Below are 24,980 nucleotides of genomic sequence, written 5' to 3'. Positions count from 1 at the left end.
GTGGTGCCGCAGGAGTCACGCAAAGCCAGAATAAAGTTGCGCTTCTTGACTTTGGCCAATTTGTCAACCAGCAATCTGTTCAATTTATTACTTTTAGCATAGTACCATTGTTTGGTTTATGTTAGCATGTGCGTCGTAGCCTCAGCGTAGTGCGCCTCTAGGCTTTTTCGTGCCGCCTGCAGGGACCGATAGGATTTCGGGGACCAGCCCTTCCTCTTGTGGGCGGCCTCGGCTTCCTGAATCTCCTTCGCAAGTGCCGTGCGGGCATCTCGTCTGAGCCTGTGGAAGACTGTTCTGTGGGCGATCAATTCCCCTCTCACCACCGCCTTCAAGGCATCCCAAGTATTAGCTGGGGACGTGTCCTCATTCCGATTCTCCATGAAGAAGTGTTAGGCAGAATCCTGTGCAGTTCCCTTAGGGAGCACTACAGAAGATTAGGACTACAGGTGAGAGCATTAAATCCCCTTTGGTATCAGTCTGTACCACAAAGATTTAGTTGGTAGCTGTGGCTAAGCAACCAGACTTATCTCAAGAGGGAGATGAGCAGTATTCAGGGTTTACACAATAGGGCTATAATACTATGGCACAAGGAAACACTGACCAAAGCTTTGTATTAAAAAGAAAATATATATTTATTTTACACACTTCTAAGTTAACACATTAATCACAGTTATTAAAGCAAGTTAAAATCAGTCAAGAAAAGTATACACAACCCCCGAGTTAAATTGCAGACAAGTTTGAGCAAGAGTGAAAACTGAGCAAAACGGCACAGTGAAAACCAAACACAAATGGCACTCTAGCAATTTCTCACAAGGGAGGGAAAGCACAAGTTATACAGGAATATATTCTTAGACACCCTAGCAACACTTCCCATAAGTTTGTGAACAAGTTTAGGCAAGGCAGTACTTTAGCATGTATAATACTTAAATGAAAACCGAACAAAATAGCAGGAGTTTAGAGAAAGACACAAGAAAGAATTTATATAAATGTTCTGGCAAATAAAACCTACCGGAATAAAGTTAATATAAAAATAAACCGGCGGTATGTTAGAGGCTGTCAGTAAATGTGGTAGCCTTAAACAATGGGAAAATCCCATAGGGAAATATTCGCGGTCGAATATTTTTGGTAGTAACCACTGCCACCAGCCAGAAACATTTAAGAGAGGGACTGTACGGTACCCTCTCGAAAATGAACATAAGGGAAAAATGATTAACCCTTGCCAGTACCTCCATAGTAAGATGGGTTGTACTGGTTTTGTTCATAAAGATTGACTAGTAAAGTCAATTGGGACTTTACATGCCCTGGGAGACAGTAGTCAGTCCCAGGGTATGGAGTCTATGTTTGGGGGTCGCTACGACACCCCTGTGTCACTGCACGGAGGGTGCTGTGTAACACATGTGGATAAAGATGGTTCCTATGGAGGTGAGATAAACCCAATAGACATTAAACACAAAAAAATTGCCTAGAACACACATAGCAAATATGCCTAAGAGTGGGAAAAAGAGTCACACTCTTAGCAGGAGAAAAAAACAAACCCTTCAAATCCAGCAAAGCTGCTGGGGACTCTTTAGGGAAGGAAAATTAGCCATAGAATGAGAATTCTCCCTAACAAGAAGTTCTTAATTGACTCGGCTACAGAGTCCCTTACCGACATATCATTCAATATGGGGTCATACAGGTTCCACCGGCGGCGGGGCGGAGGGTCTGGGTCATGAGCCCTGAGCTTCAGGGTCACTGGAGCGTGGTCGGAAAGGACCCTGGGGCCTATACTGACATGATTTGGGGGGAGGCCAGCAGTAGGTCGATCCGGGAGAAGGTTCTATGCACATATAAGTAGAAGGAGAAGTCCTTCTCTGCAACATCCAGGGTTCAGAAGAGATGAAGACTCTCTGCCAGTCTCAGATCTTTGGGGGACGGAGGGGGTAAGATCTGTCCCTGAGCGGGTCCGGGACTCCGTTGAGGTCACCTCCAATGACAACTTGGCCCTCAATGAATGGAAGGAGCGCCTCTTCTAAGTCCCTGTAGAATCCCTCCTGGTTATCATTGGGGGCATAGGCAGAGACGAGGGAATAAAGCTGACCGAAGATGAAGCATTTGATTGCGGTAAAGCGCCCCTCCGGGCATTGTAAGGTGTCTAAAATTTGCGGCCTAATATTCTTTGCAAAAAGGATTGTGGTGCCTCCCTTCTTGGTACCATTAGAAGCAAGAAATTGCAGCGGAAAGAGTCTTCGAGCAGAGGCGGGAGAAGTCAGCTGGGATTAAATGGGTCTCTTGAAGAAAGGTCACTGAGGCTTCCCTGTCCTGTAGGCGCTGGATCGTGGATTTCCTTTTCGGGGGAGAATTTAGGCCCCTGACATTCATTGTGACAAATTTTAATTTCTGATGTTGGTGGGGGGGGGGGGCCTCCTGAGTCATTACAGGATCCGTGGGTGGGGGTTGGGGTTGGGGGGAGTGGGATTCAACCATTGTCTGGGGGTGCGTTCATGATGAGGTTTTCCAGTGGCTGAGGTTTTATATGTAGCCTCCAACGGGAGGGTAAAACTTCCAACACCGGCCTCCAATGGGAAGCCAGAACTTGGGGAGCCGCGATCATTCCATCAGGGCTTCCCCTAGCCAACAGGGCTTCAACAGAAAATAAAGGTTGGGTTGCACTCCAGCGGAAATACGATGACATACACCCTGGAGTCGGGCAAGGGCCACACGGGGTCCGCAGCAAGAGTTAGCGGTCCACATGTTCCAGTGCTGTCTAACCTTCAAGGGAGGCCCCAGCCATTATTTCACCCTTCGGTTCCTATGTACCCTTGACCAGGATGAATGCCTTGGTTTGGGAGGTGTTTTGTTGGATTCCTCTTCAGAACCATCAGGTGCAGGGGCCTTTTCCCCTCCCGGGGAGCCGGGGCGTGGGATCGCTGCTGTGTCGTCGAGGTGGCTGATTGTTCGGGGAACTCCATTGTAAGAGAATTGGAGGGCCGTTGGAAACAGCCATCGATAACGAGTCTGGTGATCCTGGAGGAAGAGCGTGAGCGGTCGGAGGGCCCTTCGCTTCTGCAGAGTAAGAAGAGAGATCTTGGAAGATCTGAAGCGGGGAATCCTTGGAAAGTCAGTTCATCCCGGGAGCGACCAATAGCGGAGATGGATCCTTTAGTTGTATAGAAGTGGACTCTCGTGATCACGTCTGGGGCAGGTTCTGCCTCCACACCCCGCTGCGGGCGCAGCCTATGAGTGTGATCCAAGAGGAGTTGTGACTTGTCCAGATGCAGGAGCAGCGATTGAAAAAAGTCACCCACATATTCCGCCAAGTCCTTGTCTGGGATTGAGGAGGGGATCCCCGGATCCGGAGGTTATTACGGCGGGCCCTATTTTCTAGATCCTCCTGTTTGTATTTGAGGATCTCGCTTTTGTCCATCAGGGCCAGAATTGACCGTTGAATCTCTGTGAGGGAAGTGGAGTGCTCCTGTACCAGGTCCTCTGTCTCCCCTAGCCTCTGCTCCACATCGGTAACCCTCTAATCAGTCTGCTCCAATTGAGAGGTAAGTTCCGACATGCATGAGCGGAATTCTGCCTTAATGTCGGACATAAAGGCTTAGATATCTTCTTTAGTTGCAAGGGTCCCTCTGTCTTCTGGGGGCTTTTGGGGTGTTAGTTTCGGGGGCTCCGCCTTCTTCCCTTAGTCTGCTGAGAGGAGCATAGTTGAAATGTCTGCATTCTTAGGAGGTTTGAGCTGTTTGACCATCCTCAGGAGTTGACAAAGACGGTCTGAGGTGACAGGAAGGTAAGGCAGTGAGGCAGGGCTCCTCTAGCGAGGGCCAAATCGCGTAGAGACTCTCCTCGGCTCCAAGCTAGTTAGGTTGCCCAACTGAGAAGTTGATTGTTGTGGTTGGCCACCGGGAGCCCAGCAGAGATACCCCTCTCGTGGGAATGAGGGATCAGCAGGCGCCGGAGACAGGAGGATTTCAGAGCCAGGAGGCCGGTGCAGCTCAGGGATTAAAATTCCCAGTGCGGGTGGGGGTGCCAAGGAGGCAGTGGCCCCCAGTTGCGGGTTCGGTCCGGCAGTTCAATCCCCAGGGAGATTGGCAGTAAGGTGGTCAGTAGCTGGGGGAGTTCCTGCGAGGGTTGCCCCCCCCCCTTAGAGGCAAAGAGATGGCGCAATGAGGAGAGGGGGAGGTGACAGGAGCTCTGGACCGGAGCCTGAGTGATGGAGTGCAGGTGGCCCCCCCCTCCTGGGGGGCCCTATGAGGGAGCAGTCGTGGGTCCGGGAGAGCCAGAGTGGCGAGGAGCAGCTGCAGGAGCTTTGGGCCAGCGGAGGGAGACAGGAGGCACCATGGGGGAAGGACCACGCCGCCGACCAAGCTCCCTCCCCCCGGGTACCTTCACTGCAGTGTCGGAGGCTGGGGCCATGCAGAGGCGGCGGCAGGTCCAGATCCAGACCAGGTAGGGTGCGGGCGCCGGCACTTAGAGAGCGCCTCTCCGCTGTGCAGCCAGCAGCGTCCTCGGTGAGGCCCAGAAATGCAGCCGAGCCGGGGCCACCGTTCAGGGCTGGACGCAACCGCACACCCGCCTGCAGGTCTGAGGTCTGGCAGATGCTCGCTACTGGGGGAGGGAGGCTGGTGACCACGGGAGGGATTCTCAAGCTGGTGGGGGCCCCTGATCCTGTTCCGGTGGCAGGGCAGCTGTTGGAGAGGCACTGTGGCGGAGTCCCCGGAGAGAACACCAGCTGAGATCTCAGGCTCTAGTGGGGGCTCAGTCTTACATCACATGAGCCCCCGGAGTTCAGCAGTGGGGTGCCGCTGTTAGCAGCACTGATGGGCAGCTGGAACCAGCATTATTTACACAAGGCTGCGGTGTCCGTGCGGAGGCCATTAGAGGAGCTACCGCATCGTGGAAGCTCCAGGCCACGCCCCCATCCCCGCTGATCTTTAATCTGTATATTCGTCCAGTGCTCAATATATTGAAGGGTCATGGTTTGAGTTTTCACTCTAATGCCGATGACATACAAATCTATATTGAGACGAAAAACATTGAGGGCGCTTTTGCAAAAATTAACCAGTCCATGGCAGATATCAAAAAATGTATGGCATGTAATCAGCTTCAATTGAACGCAGCAAAGACCGAAGTAGTGTTGTTCGGTCATAAAGGTAAAATGATAGTTTAGAGACAAGCTCCCCTCCCTACTATTCTGGGTGAGGAACTTCAGTTTGCTAGGAAAATGACAAATCTAGGATGCCTATGGTAGGAGAACCTGGGCAGTGAAGCCCAGGTGGGGGCCAAGGTGAAGGCGGTATATTACTCACTGCGGATGTTGAGGAATGTCCTCCCCTTTATACCTTTGGAAGATCATGCAGTGGTGGTGGGGGCAATGACCAACATACACCTTGACTACTGTAACATCCTGATGGCAGGGATTTCAGCAAAGCAACTCGCTAGACTGCAGAAGTCCCAGAATGCAGTAATCCGATTGATTGGACATCTGAGGAAGAGGGATCATGTATCTGCCCTTTTTAGATCCCTGCATTGGCTAACGGTAGAGGATCAAATTAAATTCAAAGTGGCCTGTCTGATGTAAGTGCCTCAATGGGTTAGCCCCAGATAGTCTTAGTGCTAAGATCCTGCTGTATCATCCGATTACAGGCCTACGCTCTGGAGATAAACTACTGGTTATTGTCCCACGCTCCAAACTAGTCTCTAGGGGGGACAGGAGATTTGGAGTGTTTGGACCTAAGCTATGGAACCAGCTCCCATGGGAAATCAGAGCATGCCCGTCCCTGGGGCAGATCAGAAAGATGTTAAAAACCTATCTGTTTAGATAGGCAGCTGTAACATGGATTGCACACAATGTTCACCCACTGCTAAGATTTTTTTGATAGTTTTCATCTGCAACCGGATACAGTTGAGTCTGTCTTGGAGCGCTATAGAAATAAACAAAATCAAAAATCAAAATCAAACATTCGGGACAAAACAGGGATACCCACTTTCCCCATTAATCTTTGCCCTGATACTAGAGCCCTTTGCCCAACAAATTAGCAATAACTCCTCTATTGAGGGGTTGAAGATAGGCCAAAAGCACTAAAGGGCGTCCCTTTATGCGGATGACATAATGCTCTCCCTCACAAACATCCAACCCTCCTTGCAAAAGTCCCTTTTTTTGTATTCTTTTAAGCAGTTGGCAGGCTTTGAGATTAATTATTACAAATCGGGGGACCTAGGGATGGGATTGACACCGGAGGAAGTGGAGGCCCTTTGGCCCACCTGTCGGATTAAATGGAGTATAAATTCTGTACATTATTTGGGGGTTCACATTCTGGCATTTCCAAGGGTCTTTTCTGCAGCTAACTTCCCACAATTGTTTAAAGATCTGGATGCTGACCTAGAAAGATGGTTAGCCCATGAGATCTCATTGATGGGGCGGATTATGGCATGCAGAATTAATCTGCTTCCAAGATCCCTCTATTTCTTTTCAGCACTCCCAGTGGAGATCCCACAGAATTCTGTTTTCCAACTACAACAAAAGATCTTTCGATTCGTTTGGCGTGGGCGGAAATTGAGGATCCCGAGGATGGTGATGATGGGTAATGCCTGACTAGGTGGGATGGGTGTTCCGAATTTGCAATAATATTACACAGCAGCTCAATTAACGCACTATCTCACCTGGCTCAGTCATGAGGATCCCTCGAAATGGGTAGATAATGAACAATCTAGAGAACCACTCCCCCTCCGCTCCTTGCCATACACCTCCCCATTGGCACGCAGACGCTGGCCTGGCATTCTTTCTTCCACCAAAACAAGGGTGACAATGTGGGAGTGGGCAATGAAACAAAGTGGGGACCCGAGAGGTTTGGGCCCACGTACTCCTATCTTCCAGAATCCAGACATTACTCCAGGCCTCCGGGCCACCGATTTCAAGCGATGGGTACAAGGAGGATTACAAACTGTGTCCCAACTTTTCGAGAATGGTTTGCCTTGCACCTTTGAGAAATGTAAAGAAATGTTCTTGTTGTCTGATGCGGACAGGTACTCACATCCAAATCCGACACTGTATAATGCGGTGGAACCCAAGGTAATCTTATTGGGGGTCCAGAAAGAGAGTTATCCTAGGTGGGGGAGAACAGCTAAACTAATCACACAGTTACTCTTGGCAGCGAAGATTACGATCACCGTACATGGAAGTCTCCTGAGGTCCCACTGCTGCCTTTATGGTGGGTAGAGATCTGGGACATTTTGGTGGCAGAAAAGGTCACAGCGGCCAGGGAGGGGATTCTTCATCGTTTCACAGACATTTGGTCCCCGATCCTGGAATACGAACAAAACTTCTCATTGTGAACATTTAAGCCGAGATTCTTGATTCTTAAATAAAACATACGCTGCTCGGTTACGGCCACTGAGGCATGTAAAAGGTTGTCAGGAGTTTGGGGGAGGGAACTAACTCAATGATGCTTCATTCAGCTCCTTAATCCCAACAAACCGGACACGGAGTGTGGGTCCTATAGACCGCTCTCGATGTTCAACCAAGATAGTAAGATACTTACAGCAGTGATGGCGAATAGGTTGGGGCCAGTCATAAACAAACTTATACACTCTGACCAAACGGGGTATGTCCCATGCAGAAGTATATCTGACAATTTGGGGAGACTCCATCACGTTATAGAACAGACACAGGGAAGTTCCCAGGAGGTGGCAATAATCTCGCTAGATGCGGTGAAAGCCTTTGACTTGGTCAAGTGGCCTTGGCTGATGGCTGTACTAGAGGAATACGGTATTGGGCCCGCGTATTTAAAGTGGGTCCAATTACTATATGATATACCGCTAGCTCGAGTCAAGACGGGAACAACCATATCAGAACAGTGGCAGCTATGCAGAGGTACTAGACAGGAATGTCTGTGGTCCCTGATGCTTTTTATCTTAGCACTTGAACCCCTGGCAGCGTACTTGAGGCAGCAATATGGAGAAGTGTGTATTCGCACAAAGGGTGGGCAACATTTGATATTGATGTATGCTGAAGACATGTTGCTGTACCTAAAGTACCCCGAGGAGAACCTACAGTATATTTTGGAGGTTATGGAACGATACGCAATGCTCTCCGGCATAACAGTGAACACCAAGAAATCAAGCATATTCCCCCTGGGTAGATACGTAGGGATATCGCAACATAAGCTGCTGGTATTACAGATAAGATGGGAAACAGTGATGTTCAGATATTTGGGAATAGATGTATACCACAAAACTGAAGTTGAACACAAGCAGAATACCGAAAGAGCAGTGTCAAAAATTGAAAACAGCATGATATTTTGGGCCAAGCTACCCTTAACAATGATGGGTAGAATGGCACTGTTAAAGATGGTAGTACTACCCAGGTTGTTACACTACTTTGCAAATATACCAAATATGATACCCAAACGATTCTTCACTAAGGTACAGAGCATATGCAAGGGGTTTATATGGCATAACTCCAGGAACAGGGTAGCGTTGTGGAAATTACAGAACCCGTATGAACAAGGGGCATTAGATTGCCCAATTTTGAAGTATACTACCTGGCTAGCCAACTCCAATACGTGGCAAGGTGGCTATCAGAGGATCTCACACTGGAATCCAAATTGTTGAGGGTTGAATGCATCCCTTACTTCTTGAATGAATGGATGTGGTTGCCAAACTCGCAACGGGAGAGAGGAAGTAGATTGCTGGACCTGGGATGGGGGGTGTGGCAAAGAGCCTGCCAGTTAATGGAGAACCTGCACCCGTGCTCCCTACAGATACCGCTAGTGGCTCTGGAAGGTGTGGATGAACAAATGAGGAGGACTATCGGGGATAAATGGGAATCGACAGGCATAGTGACCATGGGGGGGATGTCTGTCAGGATGGGAAGGTGAAAGAGTTTGATGCCTTGGTGGAAGACACTGGATTACATCAAGGACAATACATCACATATGCTAGGCTGGTGAAGATAATAAAAGATACATGGTCCGATGCAGTGTTAGCTCGACACCCTGGGGCGGTCATAGAAACATTTCATGACATATCAGATGGGAGCCATGAGGTCTCCCGGATATACAAGCTGCTGATGTCTAAAGTGGGGAAAGAAGTAGCCCAGACGAGGCTAGACTGGGAGGAGGAGGTGGGGGAACCGATGGGTGATGGGTTATAGGTCAGGGTGCAGGGATACCACAGGAAGGTATCAAGGAATGTGAGGTAGCAGCAGGTGCAGCTATATGTCACCCATAGAGCATACATGACCCCCAAGAAGATAGCCAAATGCTGGTACACAGACATGTCTGAAATGTGGGGAGGTAAACGCAGGAATGACACAGATGTTCTGGGCATGCCCCGAAATAAGGAAATTCTGGGAGGAGGTGGCCCGCTTTATGGCAAGGAAGGAGATTAATTTAGATGTGAACTCCCCATGGGCATGCATGTTGGGGGGGTTCCCCAGGCCGAGTAAACTTAAGCATGCGAGCAAACTTAAAGACTTGGCATATATACTGGCTAAGCGCAGAATAGCAATGAATTAGAAAGCAAGTAGGAGACTGAGAGCAGAAGCTTGGTGGTACGATCTTCAGAAATGGGCGAATGCCGAGACCACGGTGTGGGATGAGGCAGCAAATAGAGGTGGGGAGGAGGAAGCAGACACGTTGATTGCCTGGAAACAAATAACAGCGACATTGTGCGGTTCTGACCAAGCCAGTCAGGAGGAAGGTGGCCCTCCAGGTGGGGGAGAAGGAGGAACGCACGCAGAAATGGAATGAGGAAGGTTGAAATGTTTGAAAGGCTCGGAGGGCGGCACGAGAGGGGGAGAAAATACAACATGGAACAGTACGAGATAATTGAAATGCATATTGGTTGTTACACTGTAAGATGCACATGTTGGGAAATTAATTAAAATAAATAAAAAATAAAAAAACAAACAGAATGATGCTCATGCTATGAATTAATGTATGCTAAGTGCCATGGGTAGAACGCCTAGTGAATGCAACCAACTTAAATAAAGTTGTTAACAAAATGAAAAGCACGCAATATGAGTATGTGTTTGGAAAGGGGCTCCCATTGTACTGAACTATTCGAGTATCTCTAAAGAAGGGATACACAAAGTAATCTAAAGTTCAAAATGTACAAACCACAGTACATTGTGTCACGAAGGGAACTTGTGTAACAAAATATCAATGCAAATATTCCCCAAAAACAGAAAAGCTTTCATTAAGTTACCTGTTCCTAGACTATTTCAATATATTGAGTGGTCATTTATAAGGCATATTATACAGTCAAATTTAGAAAATGGTAAAATATATTCAAAAATTCACTGTCCACTATTCACCCGGGTCAGTGTGTGCTGAAATTCAGTTGGAACTGCATTGGGAAGTAATTTGCAAAGGATTCTGGGGCAGCGTTTTTTAGTGTACTGTGATTGTTCGTATATATCTTTTGTGAAGTGCATGCTGCAGACGCAGAAGCGATTGCCCCTCACGTCATCCAAGACATTCTTGGCTCTACTTTCAATTTTGGACACTGGAAATCCGCAGCCATTTTTTTCTCTAGCATGGGGTCTGGCATGGATTCAAATGCTCATGAATATTCCCCATCGTTGGCTGGGAATCCTCAGTAAAACAAAAAACAGTTTCACTTTAAAACTGTGTTTCTTCTCTAAACCAATCACTATCCTCTGGGTGATACTGCCCCCATCCAATGACAGTCTTCTACCTAAGCTGTGTCCCTGCTGGCCATCTTGAGATTTTTAGTGCACGCTTCAGTGTTGGAGTCCTCTTAGTGCTCTCTCAGCTTTTTTCCTAATATTTCATGTTTTTGGATACATATAAAGTTTTTGATCGATTTTTGAATTCATTGTTCAACCGGAGGTCGACTACCGGCAGCAGGGACCCGTTGCCGGTGAAGATCAAGCTTCATTGAGGATCTTCGCACCTTTGTCATCATGAACGAGGAGAAGAGCTGCTTCTTCAAACTCTGCGTGAAATGTGGACTGAGAAACGTTTTCGTGGAGGATCGACACCACAAATGTCTTTGCTACCTGCATGCGGACCATGATGAGGAGGGATGCAAAGTGTACCTGGGGTTTTCGAAAAAGACCGAGAAGGACCACTACAGCAGGCTGGCGGCATGGTTAAAATTGGGTAAGGCCCATGACTCAGCCTCTGGGCATGATCAGGCTTCCCCCAGGGCCGGCCGGTCCCATGATCAAACACCCTCGGATAAGAGGTCGAGGTCCTTTGAGGACGTCTCGCCGGGTGGGTCCAAAAGAAGGCAAGGCTGTATTCCACGAATTCCACTGGGTTTGCCGCTGTTGCGGGTGCCGGATTGGGAAGAGCGAGGTCACCATCACTGACCACATCCATGGTGAGCCTACCAGGAAGAGTCACGCACTCGTAGAGAAAATCCTTCACCCCTTCGAAACTCTGCGTACCAGCGATGGGGAAAGCGACGAAGGAACTGCGTCATTAACGACCAACTTGATGATGACTGCTGTTGCCACGTCGACAACCCCGTCAACGACCATTACTTCTTCGAAGGGAAGGCAGCCACCAACTTCAGGCCGGAAGTTTAGTCGAAGGTTTTGACCATGCCTTTTGACACGGAGAACCTGTTTGGCAAGGCGGTCGATGAATCTCTTCAACTCAACATGACGGACACATAGACGGCACGTTGGCTCGGTATCCTGCAGCAATGTCAGTCATCGTCCTTTCATTCCTCGAAGGGCAAACCTGGCAAGTCCTCCAACACCACCCATTGCCGGCAGCCTTCCCGTTCCTCAACGCAGGAGGCGTACAGAGACCATTCAGGCATACGGTAGCGGAAGACTGAACTGGTTGTGGACTCGAGCGCCCACTCGTGCACCCCAGCGGGAGGCTGGCGTATGAGGGTGGCCAGCACATGGAAAACCTACACCACTTACAATTGGGTGTTGGATGCTCTCGGAAAGGGGCACACCTTGGAGTTACAGTGCAGGTGTCCCCGTAGTCCCCTGTAGCACATCAAGAACAACATGTGGCACAGCTGCTGCAGGAGGTCCAAGCCATGTTAAAAAAGGGGGTGATAAAACCCGTTCCTCAGCGACTCCTGGATGTACTCCAGATACTTTCTGGTTCGAAAGAGGACAGGAGGGTAGAGGCTGATCCTGGACCTACGAGGCCTCAACAAGTACCCGGAGGCCCAGAAGTTTGGGATGGTTAAGTTGCAGCACATACTCGGCCAACTGGAGGCAGGAGACTTCCTGGCATCTCTGGACTTGGAGGACGCTTACTTCCACATCCCCATCCATAGGAAATGCTACACGTTCCTGTGGTTCGTGGTCCAGGGACGGCACTATCAGTTCAAGGTGCTTCCCTTAGAACTGAAATCGGCCCAGAGGATCTTCACAAAGTGCTGGGCTCCGGTGGCGACACATCTGCGCCTCGAGGGCATCCACGTTTACGCTTACCTGGATGATTGGCTGATTTCATCCCGCTCCCATGCTCTGACGAGTCAGCACACGGCATGGACCGTCTGCCTCCTGACAGATCTTGGATTCTCCATAAATGATCTAAAGTCCTGCTTGGAGCCACCGCAGAACGCTCTGTTTCTGGGGACACGGCTCAAGACAGTGGCTTGTATAGCGACCCCCTTAGAAGAAAATATGGCAGTCCGGGGGAAGCTGCACCACCTGTCGGCTCGGTCAGCTACGGTACGAGCGATCAAGTCACTGTTGGGCATGATGCCTTCCTGCATCAACCTTGTTCCCTTTTGCATACTGCATATGAGGCCTTTCCAGGAGTTTGAGAAATGAAAAGCAACAACTGAGTTAATTCATTTTAGGCAATATAAGTACTGGTACTCCGTGTTTCGTACTTGGCAGATAGCTGAACACAGCAGAAACAAGTCAGGGAAGCTCGAAATTAAATGCACTGACACAAAGGAAAAAAACTCCAAAGTTGTGTGATCAGAAAGGGTTTGTTTACACTTGTCGAGGAACAAGGCGTCTTGGCATTCCCATGGAGACACGCCAATAGATTGCGCACAGAGGACGTTGACATGAGACGTGTATTGGGGTTGTGAAATGGGGCGGGGACATCTAGTGATGTTAGGGTCGGGTGATCTGAAGTAGTGCTGTGAGGGCACTTGAACTTAGGTTGCTTGATCAATGGATAACATTAGCACAAGATGGTGGTACCCGACCCGTCGTTTTCACATGTGTTAAAGTGAGAAAAACTGGTAAATTGCATTGGAATTTCTTTTAACAACGATCGATGTATGCTCTCAAATACATGCCCGATTGGGCCAGTAACATTTCTGACCAAACTGCCCCTTTAAAGCTTATTCGGCTCATAGAAAAACTGCAACATAAGGACTTTAGAGCATGGAACCTTTTATTTTTTTGCCTTTTTTGTAAGGCTGTTAACTGGTGGTCTTTGCCTATTTTTTTTAAGCATTATTGTGTGGACTTTATGGCAAGCGCGAATGTTATGTTTGCGTCATCCACGGTACAAAAGTAATACCTGCATTTTTTCATAGCGTCCCATTTGTAGAACTTTTAGAAGAAGATGTTACTTACCTTCTATAATGTAATGCTGGATGATATTCACCATGCATATTTCCTCATCCACTGTCCCACCTTCATCTGATGCATAATTGCTTGTAATATGTTTGCGGAAGTTTCATGGTTCCTCAGTATCTGCGACCAGAGAAAGAATAGGTGGGACTGACTTAATGGGCTTAGGCAGCTCTGTATATTTCCACACAGCAGGCTTGAGACAAGGATTAGAGTATGGGTGCAGGTCACAACAAAACAAGGGCCTACCTGCACATAAATTGTTTGGGGTCTAAGGTGAATGAAAAAACCTAAGGGCAAGGGATATTCTGCTGTTCCAAATCTGTAGTAAGAGTCTAATGTCTACAAGGTGCTCGTCCTCCACCAGGATATATTACGGTTGACCATACTGAAGGGGTTGCACAGTCAATCACAGTTCTTTTCCAGTCCTGAGGTCTGAGACCTTCCCTGAAGGCTGCTAGCCAAAATGTAGTCTCCTGGGTTGAGGAATCTGAGTGCCAAAACAATGGGCCTCATTACACGGTAGGCAGTAAGGGTTTACCGGTACCGGTATCTTACCGGTAAACCCTTACCGCCTTACTACGAGGTCCCTTTGCGGGTTGGTACATTAACGCCTGCTTTTAGCAAAGGGACCGGGGTGCTAATTACGGTACCGCAATTTGCGGTACCGTAATTAGTGATTTCAAGCTTCCGGTTCTTCCACCCTTTGAACCAAGGTTAGCAAGGTTTTCCACTTTTCAGCCCTTGCACCTTCGCACACCCCAGGTCAGGCCACACTGGTTTTGCCTCTTGCCTTTTAGTACCCCTTAGCGACCTTGCTGCTTGTGTTTTGGCAAGTGCTGGTATTAGCTCCTGGACTCCGCAATCCACTACCTCTTTCTGCCTGACTCTCCTCCATCTCCAACCTCTCCCTGCTACTGAAGGGCTCATTTGGCCTCTTGCCTTCATTTTTCAAACTCCTCTGATTCTTTGTCTCCTGCTCTGCCCCCCTTTGAACTCTACCCTCTCCGTAATGTTGTCTCCTTTCACCTCCCTGCTCTAACTCCCCCCACCCCCCTACCGCCCCTGGCAATCCTTAATGTTGCCTTCTTCCTCCTTTTGTCTGCCCTTGCCCTCTTTCTTCCTCTCTCTGATGTTGCTTTCCACCTCCTCTCTATACTTGCCCTGCTCCACCTCCAACTCAATCCTCTCCTTGATGTTTCTCTCCACCTCGTCTTCTGACTCATAATAAGAATAATAATAAGAATAATTTAGCATTTGTATAGCGCTACGAAACCTAAGGTATCTGAGCGTTGCTTATTATTACCCACAGTGTGTGGTGCTCATTTATCGACCCCGGAAGGATGAACGGCTGAGTTTGGCCCTGCCGGGATTTGAATCTGCATCAGCAGGCTCTGCACAGATGTCAAAGCGAGCGCTCTACTCGCTGTGCTATCGAGCCGGATGTTAGGCAGAAACCTGTGCAGTTCCCTTAGGGACCACTGCAAAAGATTTAAGACTACAGGTGTTTGGCAGTAAACCCACTTGGTAGCAGCCTGTACCACACAGATTCACTTGGTAGCTGTGGCTGAGCAGTCACACCTCCCTCAAGAAGAGTTAGACAGTATGTAGAGTATACACAATAGGTTCAGAGATACAGTAGCACAAGCAAACACTGACCAGAGCTTTGGTGTAAAAGTATATAATTATTTATTTTAAAGACACACTTGTAAATTAAACTAGCACAAAGAGGAAAGTAAATTCAGCACACAGTCACTATTATATATATATATATATATATATATATATATATACAACCCTCATTACTTATTAGACAAGTCTTAATGAGAAACACCACTTATTTTCAGACAGAGGTGAGCGCTTAACATAAGATGGCACTCTAATAAGTTATAAAAAAGGGAGGGAAAAAGGTAGAGTTATGGAAGCACACAAATTTCAATACTCTTAAAAGAACCACAGTAAGGTAGGATAGGCAGAGTTCTACTGGAGAGCAAGGAAGTCAATTGCCAGGCCCACTCTTGGAGAGAGCAAGCAGAAGCGGTCCAGGTTCACACAGTGGGGTTATGCCCAAAGAGTCTTGTAGATAGTTCGCACACAAAGGATGAAATTAAAGTCAGGCAAAGTTAGCTAGGTTGTCCCAGGCCAGCCCAGGTTAGAAAGTCGAGGCTTTACTGTCACCCCGAACAATCTGTCGTAAGGGAAGCCAGGCGGGACACAGTACCTTAAGTGTGAAGGAAGCTCCAGCGGGGGCAGTTGTTCCTGGCAGCGGTGTTTCGTCCAGAGGAAGAGGAGGTCTCGCCGTGGAGGAAAGATGAGGGTCGTTGCACTGCCAGGGTAGAAACCAGCTGCAGAGTTCTTCGGTTAAAAGGTACTACCCTTCTCTTCGCGATAGTGGTAAGCCGTGGTATTCCGGTTGCCGGGGTGCTTAGCACGGGCAAGGCGGCCACGAGATGCTCCAGGAAGGTGAAAAGAAGGCAAAACTGGTTATCCCCACCAGTCAAAGGAAGAAGACTCTCCGGACTAGAGATCTCCTCTGTCGTCGGTAAAAGTGGTGAGACGGTTCAGCAGGGCTCCACCGATGGTGTCATCGTTGCAGGTCGGCTCAGCTTCTCCCACCTCGGATTCTTAGGTCCTGTGGCGACTTCTGAAGTTCCAGTCCCCAAAGCCCTGCTTTTATGCAGAAAACCCCCATTCATTCAGCCTAGCTGTATCTCAAACATGCTAAGTGGTGAGTCGGGCGGCTCACCACTTGGGCCAATCACACAAGAGTGCGACTTGAGTTGCCGAGGCAACTCAGTCCAGGGTGCCTAAACCCTCTCCCACATCCCCTGTGGTACCCAGACAGAGTGGCACCACTTTTGGAGGCTTCTGTGGAGAAGCCCGCCAAAAAGTGGAACAAAGGGCTCGACTTGGGTTGGAGTCACAGAAGAGAACACAAACGCCATTTTAGAATCGAGTTCTGGCAAAAAATACCAACCGGTGAATTAATATTAAATAAATAAACCGGCGGTATGTTCGATGCTATAGGAATTAAATAATTAAAGTTGGTAGCCTCGAACAATGGGAAAATCCCATAGAGATATATTCGCGGTCAAATATAAAAAGTAGTATCCACTCACTGCCACCAGCCAAAACTCGATCAGGGGGGACGGAGACATGCCCCCTCGAACAACAGACCCCGGGGCAATCGAATTGCCCTGACCAGTACATCCACAATATGATGGTTTGTACTGGTTTCTGTTCATAATTTGGGACTAGTAAAGCCAATGGTGACTTTACATGCCCTGGGAGATAGTAGTCAGTCCCAGGGTATGGAGTCTATGTTGGGGGGTCGCTACGACACCCCCCTGGGTAACGGCACAGCTGTGTAACCCACATCAAAAACACATGAAACCCTATGGAGTAAAAGACCCCATAGCCCATAAAACACATGGAAAGACAAAGGAACACCTCAAATCATGTCTAAGAGTGGGAGTAAAAGAGTCTCACTCTTAGCAGGAGAAAAAAATAAACCCCAAAAATCCAGCAAAGCTGCTGGGGGACTCACTATGTTTGGGAAATTAGCCTTTACAGAGAATTCTCCCTAACACCGGACATGGCTCATGATCTAACCGCCTCCTCTCCCGGGCACTTCCGGCCCTCTTTTCAAATTATTTACCCCTTCTCACACTCAGCCTTTCTTCAAACTCTCAATGTGTACTACCTACTGTCCCTTTCCATATCTGGGCTCATTATGGGATTGGGTAACAGGAGTTGGAGTTGGTGTTACCTGGACTCTATTTGGGTGGGCCAAGGTAATTGGGTGATGGCCACTAGGCCTCCCCTTCCGCCCACCCAGGTGTATCTTACAGTAGTTTGTTTTGTTGCCGCCCCATTGCTCTGCGGCTGAGTCTTCAAAAGGTTAATCTGCCATCTTAGAATCAGGCAGCCGTGTCATGGTAGCCACATGATCTAGACTTGGTGGCCTGGGTCGATGTGCTGGGTCTCCTCCTTTTCTGAGTTGCCGTCTTCTAGTCCTGCATGTGCCCAGGGTTTTCCCTTGTCTCTCCTATGGGGTTGGCTTGTGATCAGATCGCATCCTTGCAACTGTCCACGAAATGCACCTATGCAGCTACTCTCTTTCCTAATCTTCTTGGTATCTGCTCTTGCGGATCGCAATCTTTCTGTGTGGTTTACTGCATGAGCCCCTTCTTCTGCCAGTAGCTCTGGAGTGGAGAATGATCTGTGTGTGGAGACCTGGAATGGGGGGGAGGCTCTGAGAGAAACTCTGTTTACTGCCTTCGGGTTTAGCATTGCAGAGTGGGTGGCTTCCCCTGCCCAAGCATCTCCCTCCCCCCAGTTTCCGGTTTCTGAGTCGTAACTTCATCACAATATATATACAAATGATATCGCTTTGTGGTGGAGTGTGACACTAAAACCATATTGGAGTCAGCACATGGCCATTCTTTGCCAAATGACAGCTGTGAAAAGAGTGTTTGACCAGTTTTCGTCTGGAGGCTATATCAGAAGACTCGAAGGAGGAATGCCATATCCATCATGAAGGACGTTACCAAAGGTGATTAACTCAGTTTCTAGCATTATTTAATTGCAGAGCTTCCTTCGGGACCCCAGGACAGAGGTTACAACTGGACATTTTTCTATAGCTTGTTGGAGGTGCACAGTGCTGAAGAAGATTGTAGCAGGGCCAACTCCAGCATGGTTGGTGGCAACTCTCAGCGCAGCACTCTCGTGCAGTTTTAGCTCATTCTATAATTGTGCATGGCCTTATTGCTAATGGGATAACAGCATGTTCTAATGGCAAATGTATTAATAGCACATTACATTGCAGGCCTATCTTCCTGACGTCTGGGGCAAGTTTATAAATAGAAGATCCTTTTGTACCTCTGTCAAGCTGACGTTTATTACCCATGGTGCTTAAATATAGGCTATTATCCCTGAACAAAGCTGACCGTTGGTTGGAGTCTCCCACTGTCACTTAGCCCCAACTAATGTAGTTCCATGTTACTGTAACACATTTTTATTATGTTATAGCTTGCAAGTCCTCATCCCACTGTCTCATTAATGCAGACATTTGCAAAAAGTATAGGTCGAGTATTGTTACCTTATAGGAAGAGCGGTATAGGAGGTTGAATAAAGTCAAATTGAGAAATGCAGATAAAAAAGCATACTGTATCCTTTAGTTTAATTGCATGCATTGAGATTGATCCCTTGTCCTAATTCACTTTTTTGCAGACCAAGGGTGAAGCACTGGATTCTGAAACAGACATGTTGTATTCTTTATTTCTGGAAGAAGCAGATTTGGTTATGGTCAGTATATGTCTAAAAAGTATATGGAGTTCAAGTATTTGAGTTAACCACACTGATCAAGCATTGAGAAAGCCATTCGTTTTTGTATTGTGAAAATGTTTGCTTAGTAAATGCTCACAGACACAGGCAGCTAGAGGATCTGTAGAGGGGAAACCAGAGAGTGGAGAGAGGATGCAGGAGTTGTGGAAGAATTAATATGATCAAGGTCAGATGTATGAATGATTCTGGATAGTTGGAGGAGGACTGTGATTAAGGAAAAGGGCTATGACTAATGACTGTGATAAAATGAAAAGCACCACAACGTAGGGCTATGATGGAGATAGACTGTGATGAAGGAATATGACAAAGGACCATCATGATGGACTATGGTGAAGGAGGAGGACAGTGACTGAGAAGGAATGTGATGTACTGTGGCAACAAACTTCAATCAAGAGAAAGAACTGTGACAAAGGATTATGACAAAAGAGAATGTTAAATGTTAAAGGTATTTGTACCGCGCACCGTCACCAACGGAATTGGTCCCCAGGCGCTCAGGCGGATCTGTAAACGATAAATGTGGGATGGGTTAGTAAGGTGAAGGAGGAAGTAGGATAGTGAGAGGAGTTGTGTTCTGTTGGCAGCTTCAACTCAGTATACACCGGGTGCTGAGCTTTGGTGCGGGTATCAGATCGGAGTCAGTCCGCGTGTGCTGTTGTTCCGGCTTATGTGTTGTTGCAGTGTTGTGAGGTGCGTGCGGCTTGTTGTGCGAGAGATGGTTGTGTGAGTTTGTTTAGTGAGATAAGTATGCAGAGTTTGAGCTTATATTGGTTAGTGGGTACCTGACCTTTACCATGCTAACATTCATAGTTCTGTCTGAGTGTGGCACCTGTTGGCCCTCACATTCCCATCTAGAAGTGACGCAGGCCAATGTTTAGGACTCCATCCAGGTGTGGTCATGCCAACCCTCACACCCCCATCCCGATGCGGCGTAGGCTAGTGTCTAGAGACCCGTCCTGGTGTGGGCATGCTAACATTCACAACTCCGTCTGAGCGCCATGCAGGCTGGTGTTGACAACTCTATGTGTGGCACATGTTAGCATTCACGTTTTTCCTAGGCACTGGCATGTTATCCTTCAATCGATCCTATCCAGATGCGATGCAGGCCAATGTCTATCTAGATGCGAATGCCGGTCTGGATATGTTCGTCCGGTACTTACGAGTGCGAATGTCACTTGGGGCTTTCGTCTGGGTCTAGGTATGTGGTCAGTCTCTGCAGCCTTCCTTTGTGTCTATTTTCCATGATGTCTTATGCTCTGTCGAATGGTTGGTTCTTTGGTTTGAGTGTTTGTCCAATTTGAGTGCGGTCGAGGTTGGAGTTATTTTCGTCATTGTTTTAATGTCTGGGCATTCTAGTGCGTCTCCGTTGTGGTTACGTTTTGAAGAGCCATGATTTGAGGAGTTTCCTGAATGCTAGGTGGTTTGTTGTATTCGTATTTTCTTAGGTAGGTAATTCCAGGTTTTGGGTGCCTGGTGAGAGAAAGACGATCCTCCAAGTTTTTTTCTGTTGTAGGGTTTTGGTTCCAGGCGTATGTCGGTGCTTGATCTTAGTGTTCTTGTTGGTTGGTGTAGGCGTAGTTTGTCGCTTAGGAATTCTGCGCCTTGTTTTGTATTGCTCTGTGCGTGATGCACATGGCCTTGAACTTTATTCGTTGTTTCAGTGGTAGCCAGTGTAGTATTTTTAGCGTGGGTGTGATGTGTTCTCTTTGGGTAGCTTGAGGAGGAGTCTGGCTGCTGCATTTTGTATGCGTTGCAGTTTTTTTAGAAGTCGTTCGGGCATGCCCAGGTATAGGCTGTTGGCATAGTCTACTCTGGGCATGATCAGAGCGATGATGGTAAGTGTTTTGTTGGTGATTGACAGGAACGGTAGGATCCTTTTTGCTGCTCACAGGAGGAAGAAACATTTCTTGATTACAGAGTTTACTTGTGGTGCAAGAGTGAGGTTGTTATCCATCAGGACCCCTAGGTTTTTTACAGTTGATGATGGTTCTGGTGTGGTGCCTAGCTCTCTTGGCCAGGGGATGTAGTTGATGTCCCCTCCCTTTTTTGAAACAATCATTATCTCTGTTTTGCCTGGGTTGATTTTGAGATGGTTGAGGTTCATCCAGTTGAATATGTCACGAAGGCAATTCTCTAGTGTGGTGTTTTCTTCTCGGGTGTCTTGTATGTTGAAGATCATTTGAGTATCGTCGGCTTAGTTGTAGCATGTGAGGCCGTGTTTTTTGATGAGTTTGATTAATAAGTACATGTAGATGTTGAATAGAAGCGGGGAGAAGGATGATCCTTGTGGTACTCGGCACATGGAGACTCTGGGTTTGGATTTACAAGGTTTCATCCATATTGTTTCTGTTCTGTATGTTAGGAAGGATTTGATCCATAGTAGGGCAGTGTCTGTTATCCCTAGTCCTTCTAATCTCTTTATGAGGATGGCGTGGTTGGCAGTGTTGAAGGCTGCAGACAGATCAAGGAGAATCAGGGCGGTGCTGTTGTCGGATTCTGCGTTTGTTTTTAGGTCATCTCATATTGAGAGGAGAGCCGATTCTGTTCCTCTCATAGGTCTGAAGCCAACTTGTGCCTGGTCTAGTAGGCAGTGCTCTTCTATGAATTCTTGGGTTGTTTGGTAGATGTACGTTTCTAGCAGTTTGGCTATGTAGGGTATGTTGGAGATGGGTCTGTAGTTAGATAAATCCTCTACGTTTCCTGTTGTGTCTTTGAGTAGCGGCTTGATGTATGCCGTTTTGAAGGCCTGCGGTACTTTACCTGTTGAGATTGAGAGGTTGAGGAGGTTCCTGTGGTATTCGATGGGGGTTCCTTGTTTGAGAATTGTTTTGTATATGTCCGGGGGCAAGGGTCTTCAGGAGAGCCCGATTTGTTGCTTTGGTTTACCAGTTTGACGAAAGCCTCAACTGATATTTCTGGGAAGTTTCTTAGCTTGTTTGCGTGTTCCTCGTCTGTGTCGGTGGGGTTTGAGCTGTAAACGCTTGGTCTGTTTTGTATGGTGTGTTGGATGGAGGTTATTTTGTTTTTGAAGTGGTCTCCGAGGTTCTCGCAAAGTTTCGTCGGTGGGATTGGCGTGTTGTTGCAGGCCGGTGGGTTTTTTATTTTGTTTATGATTTTGAATAGTTCTTTTTGAGCGTTTGGTGTTATGAAGATTCTGCTGTCTTAATGTTTCCTCTTAGCTTTTTGTATTTCCTTTTTATATGTGCGTATCTGTTGTAGGAATTTCAATTTGTTTGCAGTGTTGTTGTTGTTCCTCCATTCATATTCTAGTTGTCGGTTTTTTCTTTTCATGGCTTTGAGTACTGGGGTGAACCATTTTGCTGTAGTTTTCTTGCGTGATGGGGTGAAGCGCTTTTCTTTGGCGATGTCATCAAGGGTTGTTGCGATCCAGGTATGAAGTAGGGCAACTTTTTTGTCTAGGTCTGCTTCTTCCATGGTTGATGCTTGTGGTTTGCTGAGTTCTAGGAGCTCGGTTAGGTTGAAGTTTTTTATGGTTCTCCAATTTCTTTTCATCATGATGGGTTGCTTTTCTTGTTGCTTTTTTGTCAGAGCGCCGTTGTGATTATGAACGGAATAATGAGGTGGTCGCTCCAAAGTATTTGAATTGGGGGTGCCGTGGTGATGAGATCCTTGTTGGCGAAGATTGCGTCAAGTGTGTGCCCTGCTGAGTGGGTTGCTCCTTTGACTAGTTGTTGTAGGTTTTTGGCTGCTAGTTGGGCGGTTAAGAATTTTTGTTTGGTTGTGGTTTCTTCGTCGAACCAGATGTTGAAATCTCCAAGGATGATCAGATGATTGTACTTGATGGCTAGGGTAGTGATTGCTTCCGTGAAGGCTTCTACGAAAGTCACATCGGAGGTTGGTGGTCTGTATATCAGTATGAATTTCAGGTTGGTTTTGGGGTTTACTGAAAGTCGGAATATTAAGGACTCGCATTTATCAATGTTTAATGGTTCTTCCATTTTGATGGCCAGTTGTTCCTTGTGGATGATTGCTAATCCCCCCCCCCTCTTTGGATTTTCTGTTTGTTTGGATGCATTTGAAGTCTTCAGGCAGGCATTTGTTTAGGGTGATCTTGTAGTTGTCGTCTAGCCATGTTTCAGTTACAAATGGGATGTCTATGCCTCCTTCTGACAGGAGGTTGTATATTTCCGTTGAGTGTTTGGACATTGACCTTGCGTTTATTAGATTACAGTGGATTCTCTGGGTGAGATTTTGTTTTGAGGTTATTTGGTGCTTGAGTTTGTAATTGTCTGTTCGTGGAGTTTCCGCATTGATGTCGGTAGGATGAAGAACGGCGACAGCCGCTTCTTCATTGAAGCGGTCTAGTAAGTTGATAATAGGGCTGATTAGTCTTGGTGTTTCTGCTGTGATGCTACTCGGCTGAAGATCAGCGGTGGTTTCTTCATTGGGTCCGATTGTTGGGTGGGAGGTGGCGTTACTGGTTGTTGGTACTTCGCCGTATTGTGTGGGATGTAGTGGAAAACAATGTTGCCCCTCTGTTCTTGTAATGTAAGGGGTAATGGGTCGGAGCCCTCCCACTCTCTTGTTGAGTGCCCCCGTCTTTTTTCTGCGTGTATCAGGACATTTTTTGCATGTTTCAGGGTTTCCGTGTTGGGGTGTCGGTGTACCATGGTTGTTGCGAGGTAAGGTGTGAGGTATAAGGATTTTTCTCTTGTGGATTTTGTTCCGGTTGTGGCTGTTTTAGGCATGTTTTCTTCCAATGGGGCTGTTTCTTGTGGGTTCTGTTGGTGTTGTGTGTTTGCGTCTCTTGTTTCACGATCTTGTTCTCTTTGTCGGCGTCCTTTTCTGGTACGGGCCATTTTCCAGTCTAGGTGCAGGCGTGGTATGGTAGTTGGTCCTCTATGCTGTGCTGTGTGGTCGCAGTGACCTCGGTTTTCCTTCTCTGGATACGCTGGGGTGCTCTCTGGCTGTTGTTTTCCGTCGGTGGGTAGGGTATATTTCCTAAGGGTGCACTGTCGGTGGGGGGTGGGGGTTTAGGGTGTTAACGGTCTGCTGGTATGGGATTTAGTTGGGTTAGGTAGTGGTGGGTTTCCGGGATTGGTAGAGTACTGAACTAAGCGCAGTTAGATTATTTGAGAGATCTGTATAGAGGGTGAGAGTCCTATCCGTGCAATCTAAGCATCGTACAGTGCCGTTCGGAGACAAGGCTCCTGCTAGGTTTGAGAGACCTGCACAGTGGGGGGAGACATCCACCAGCGCAATCTAAACACCACATAGTGCAGTTTGGAGACGGAGCCCCTGTGAAACTTGAGAAACCCGCGCAGTGGGAGAGAGGCCTATCAGTGCAACCTAAATATCATACAATGTAATTAGGAGACAGAACCCCTGATAAATTCCAGGGGCCTGTCAGTGCAATCTAAGCATCATACTGTGCAATTTGGAGACAGAGCCCCTGCTAAATTTGAGAGACCTGTATAGTGGGAGAGAGGCCTATCAGTGCAACCTAAACATCATACAATGTAATTAGGAGACAGAACCCCTGATAAATTTGAGAGGCCTGTCAGTGCAATCTAAGCATCATACAATGCAATTTGGAGACAGAACCCCCTGCTAAGTTTGGGAGGCCTAACCATGCAATCTAGACATCATACATTGCAATTTGGAGACATAACCCCTGCTAAGTTTGAGAGGCCTAACCATGCATTCTAAACATCATACAATGCAATTAGGACACAGAACCCCTGCTATATTTGAGAGACCCACACAGTTGGAGAGAGGCCTATCAGTGCAATCTAAGCACCATACAATGCAATTTGGAGGCAGAGCCCCTGCTAAATTTGAGAGACGACTAATGAGGAACAACCATAATGAAGGAACATATGTATGATGGATTTTGATGGAGGGGAAGGCCTGTTACAAAGCTCTATGATGTAGGTCAATGACCAAGCAGTAAGACTAGGACAAAGGACTGGAAGAAAGAATGGCTGTGATTTTTCCCAAGTGTTGGCTGGGAATGGTAGGGGTGGTTTGAGGGATTGGAGTGACAGGAGCTGTCATCTAATAGGGTTTGCTATCTTGTAAGGGGCCTACCCAAACATGTTTGGATGAAAGCTCTACAGAAAACAAACGGCAAGCCAAACTACTATGTATCCTT

General features: G+C 47.4%; 1 protein-coding gene across 7 annotated transcripts in view; it reads left to right on the top strand.

The window, feature by feature from the left end:
- Positions 1-24,980, top strand: part of PARP4 (poly(ADP-ribose) polymerase family member 4) — a 2,748,946-nt gene that overhangs the window by 2,051,778 nt on the left and 672,188 nt on the right. For all 7 annotated transcript variants that reach the window (XM_069639202.1, XM_069639198.1, XM_069639200.1 and 4 more), the window contains one exon: positions 18,755-18,829. In XM_069639202.1, coding sequence (XP_069495303.1) covers positions 18,755-18,829 — 75 coding nt within the window. The remainder of the gene's footprint in view (positions 1-18,754; positions 18,830-24,980) is intronic.

Source organism: Ambystoma mexicanum, chromosome 7q, assembly GCF_040938575.1.
Source record: "Ambystoma mexicanum isolate Mex_15411 chromosome 7q, UKY_AmexF1_1, whole genome shotgun sequence".
Taxonomy (NCBI): domain Eukaryota; kingdom Metazoa; phylum Chordata; class Amphibia; order Caudata; family Ambystomatidae; genus Ambystoma; species Ambystoma mexicanum.
The sequence above is the reverse complement of the archived record's forward strand: the minus strand, read 5'-3'. Positions and strand labels throughout refer to the sequence as shown.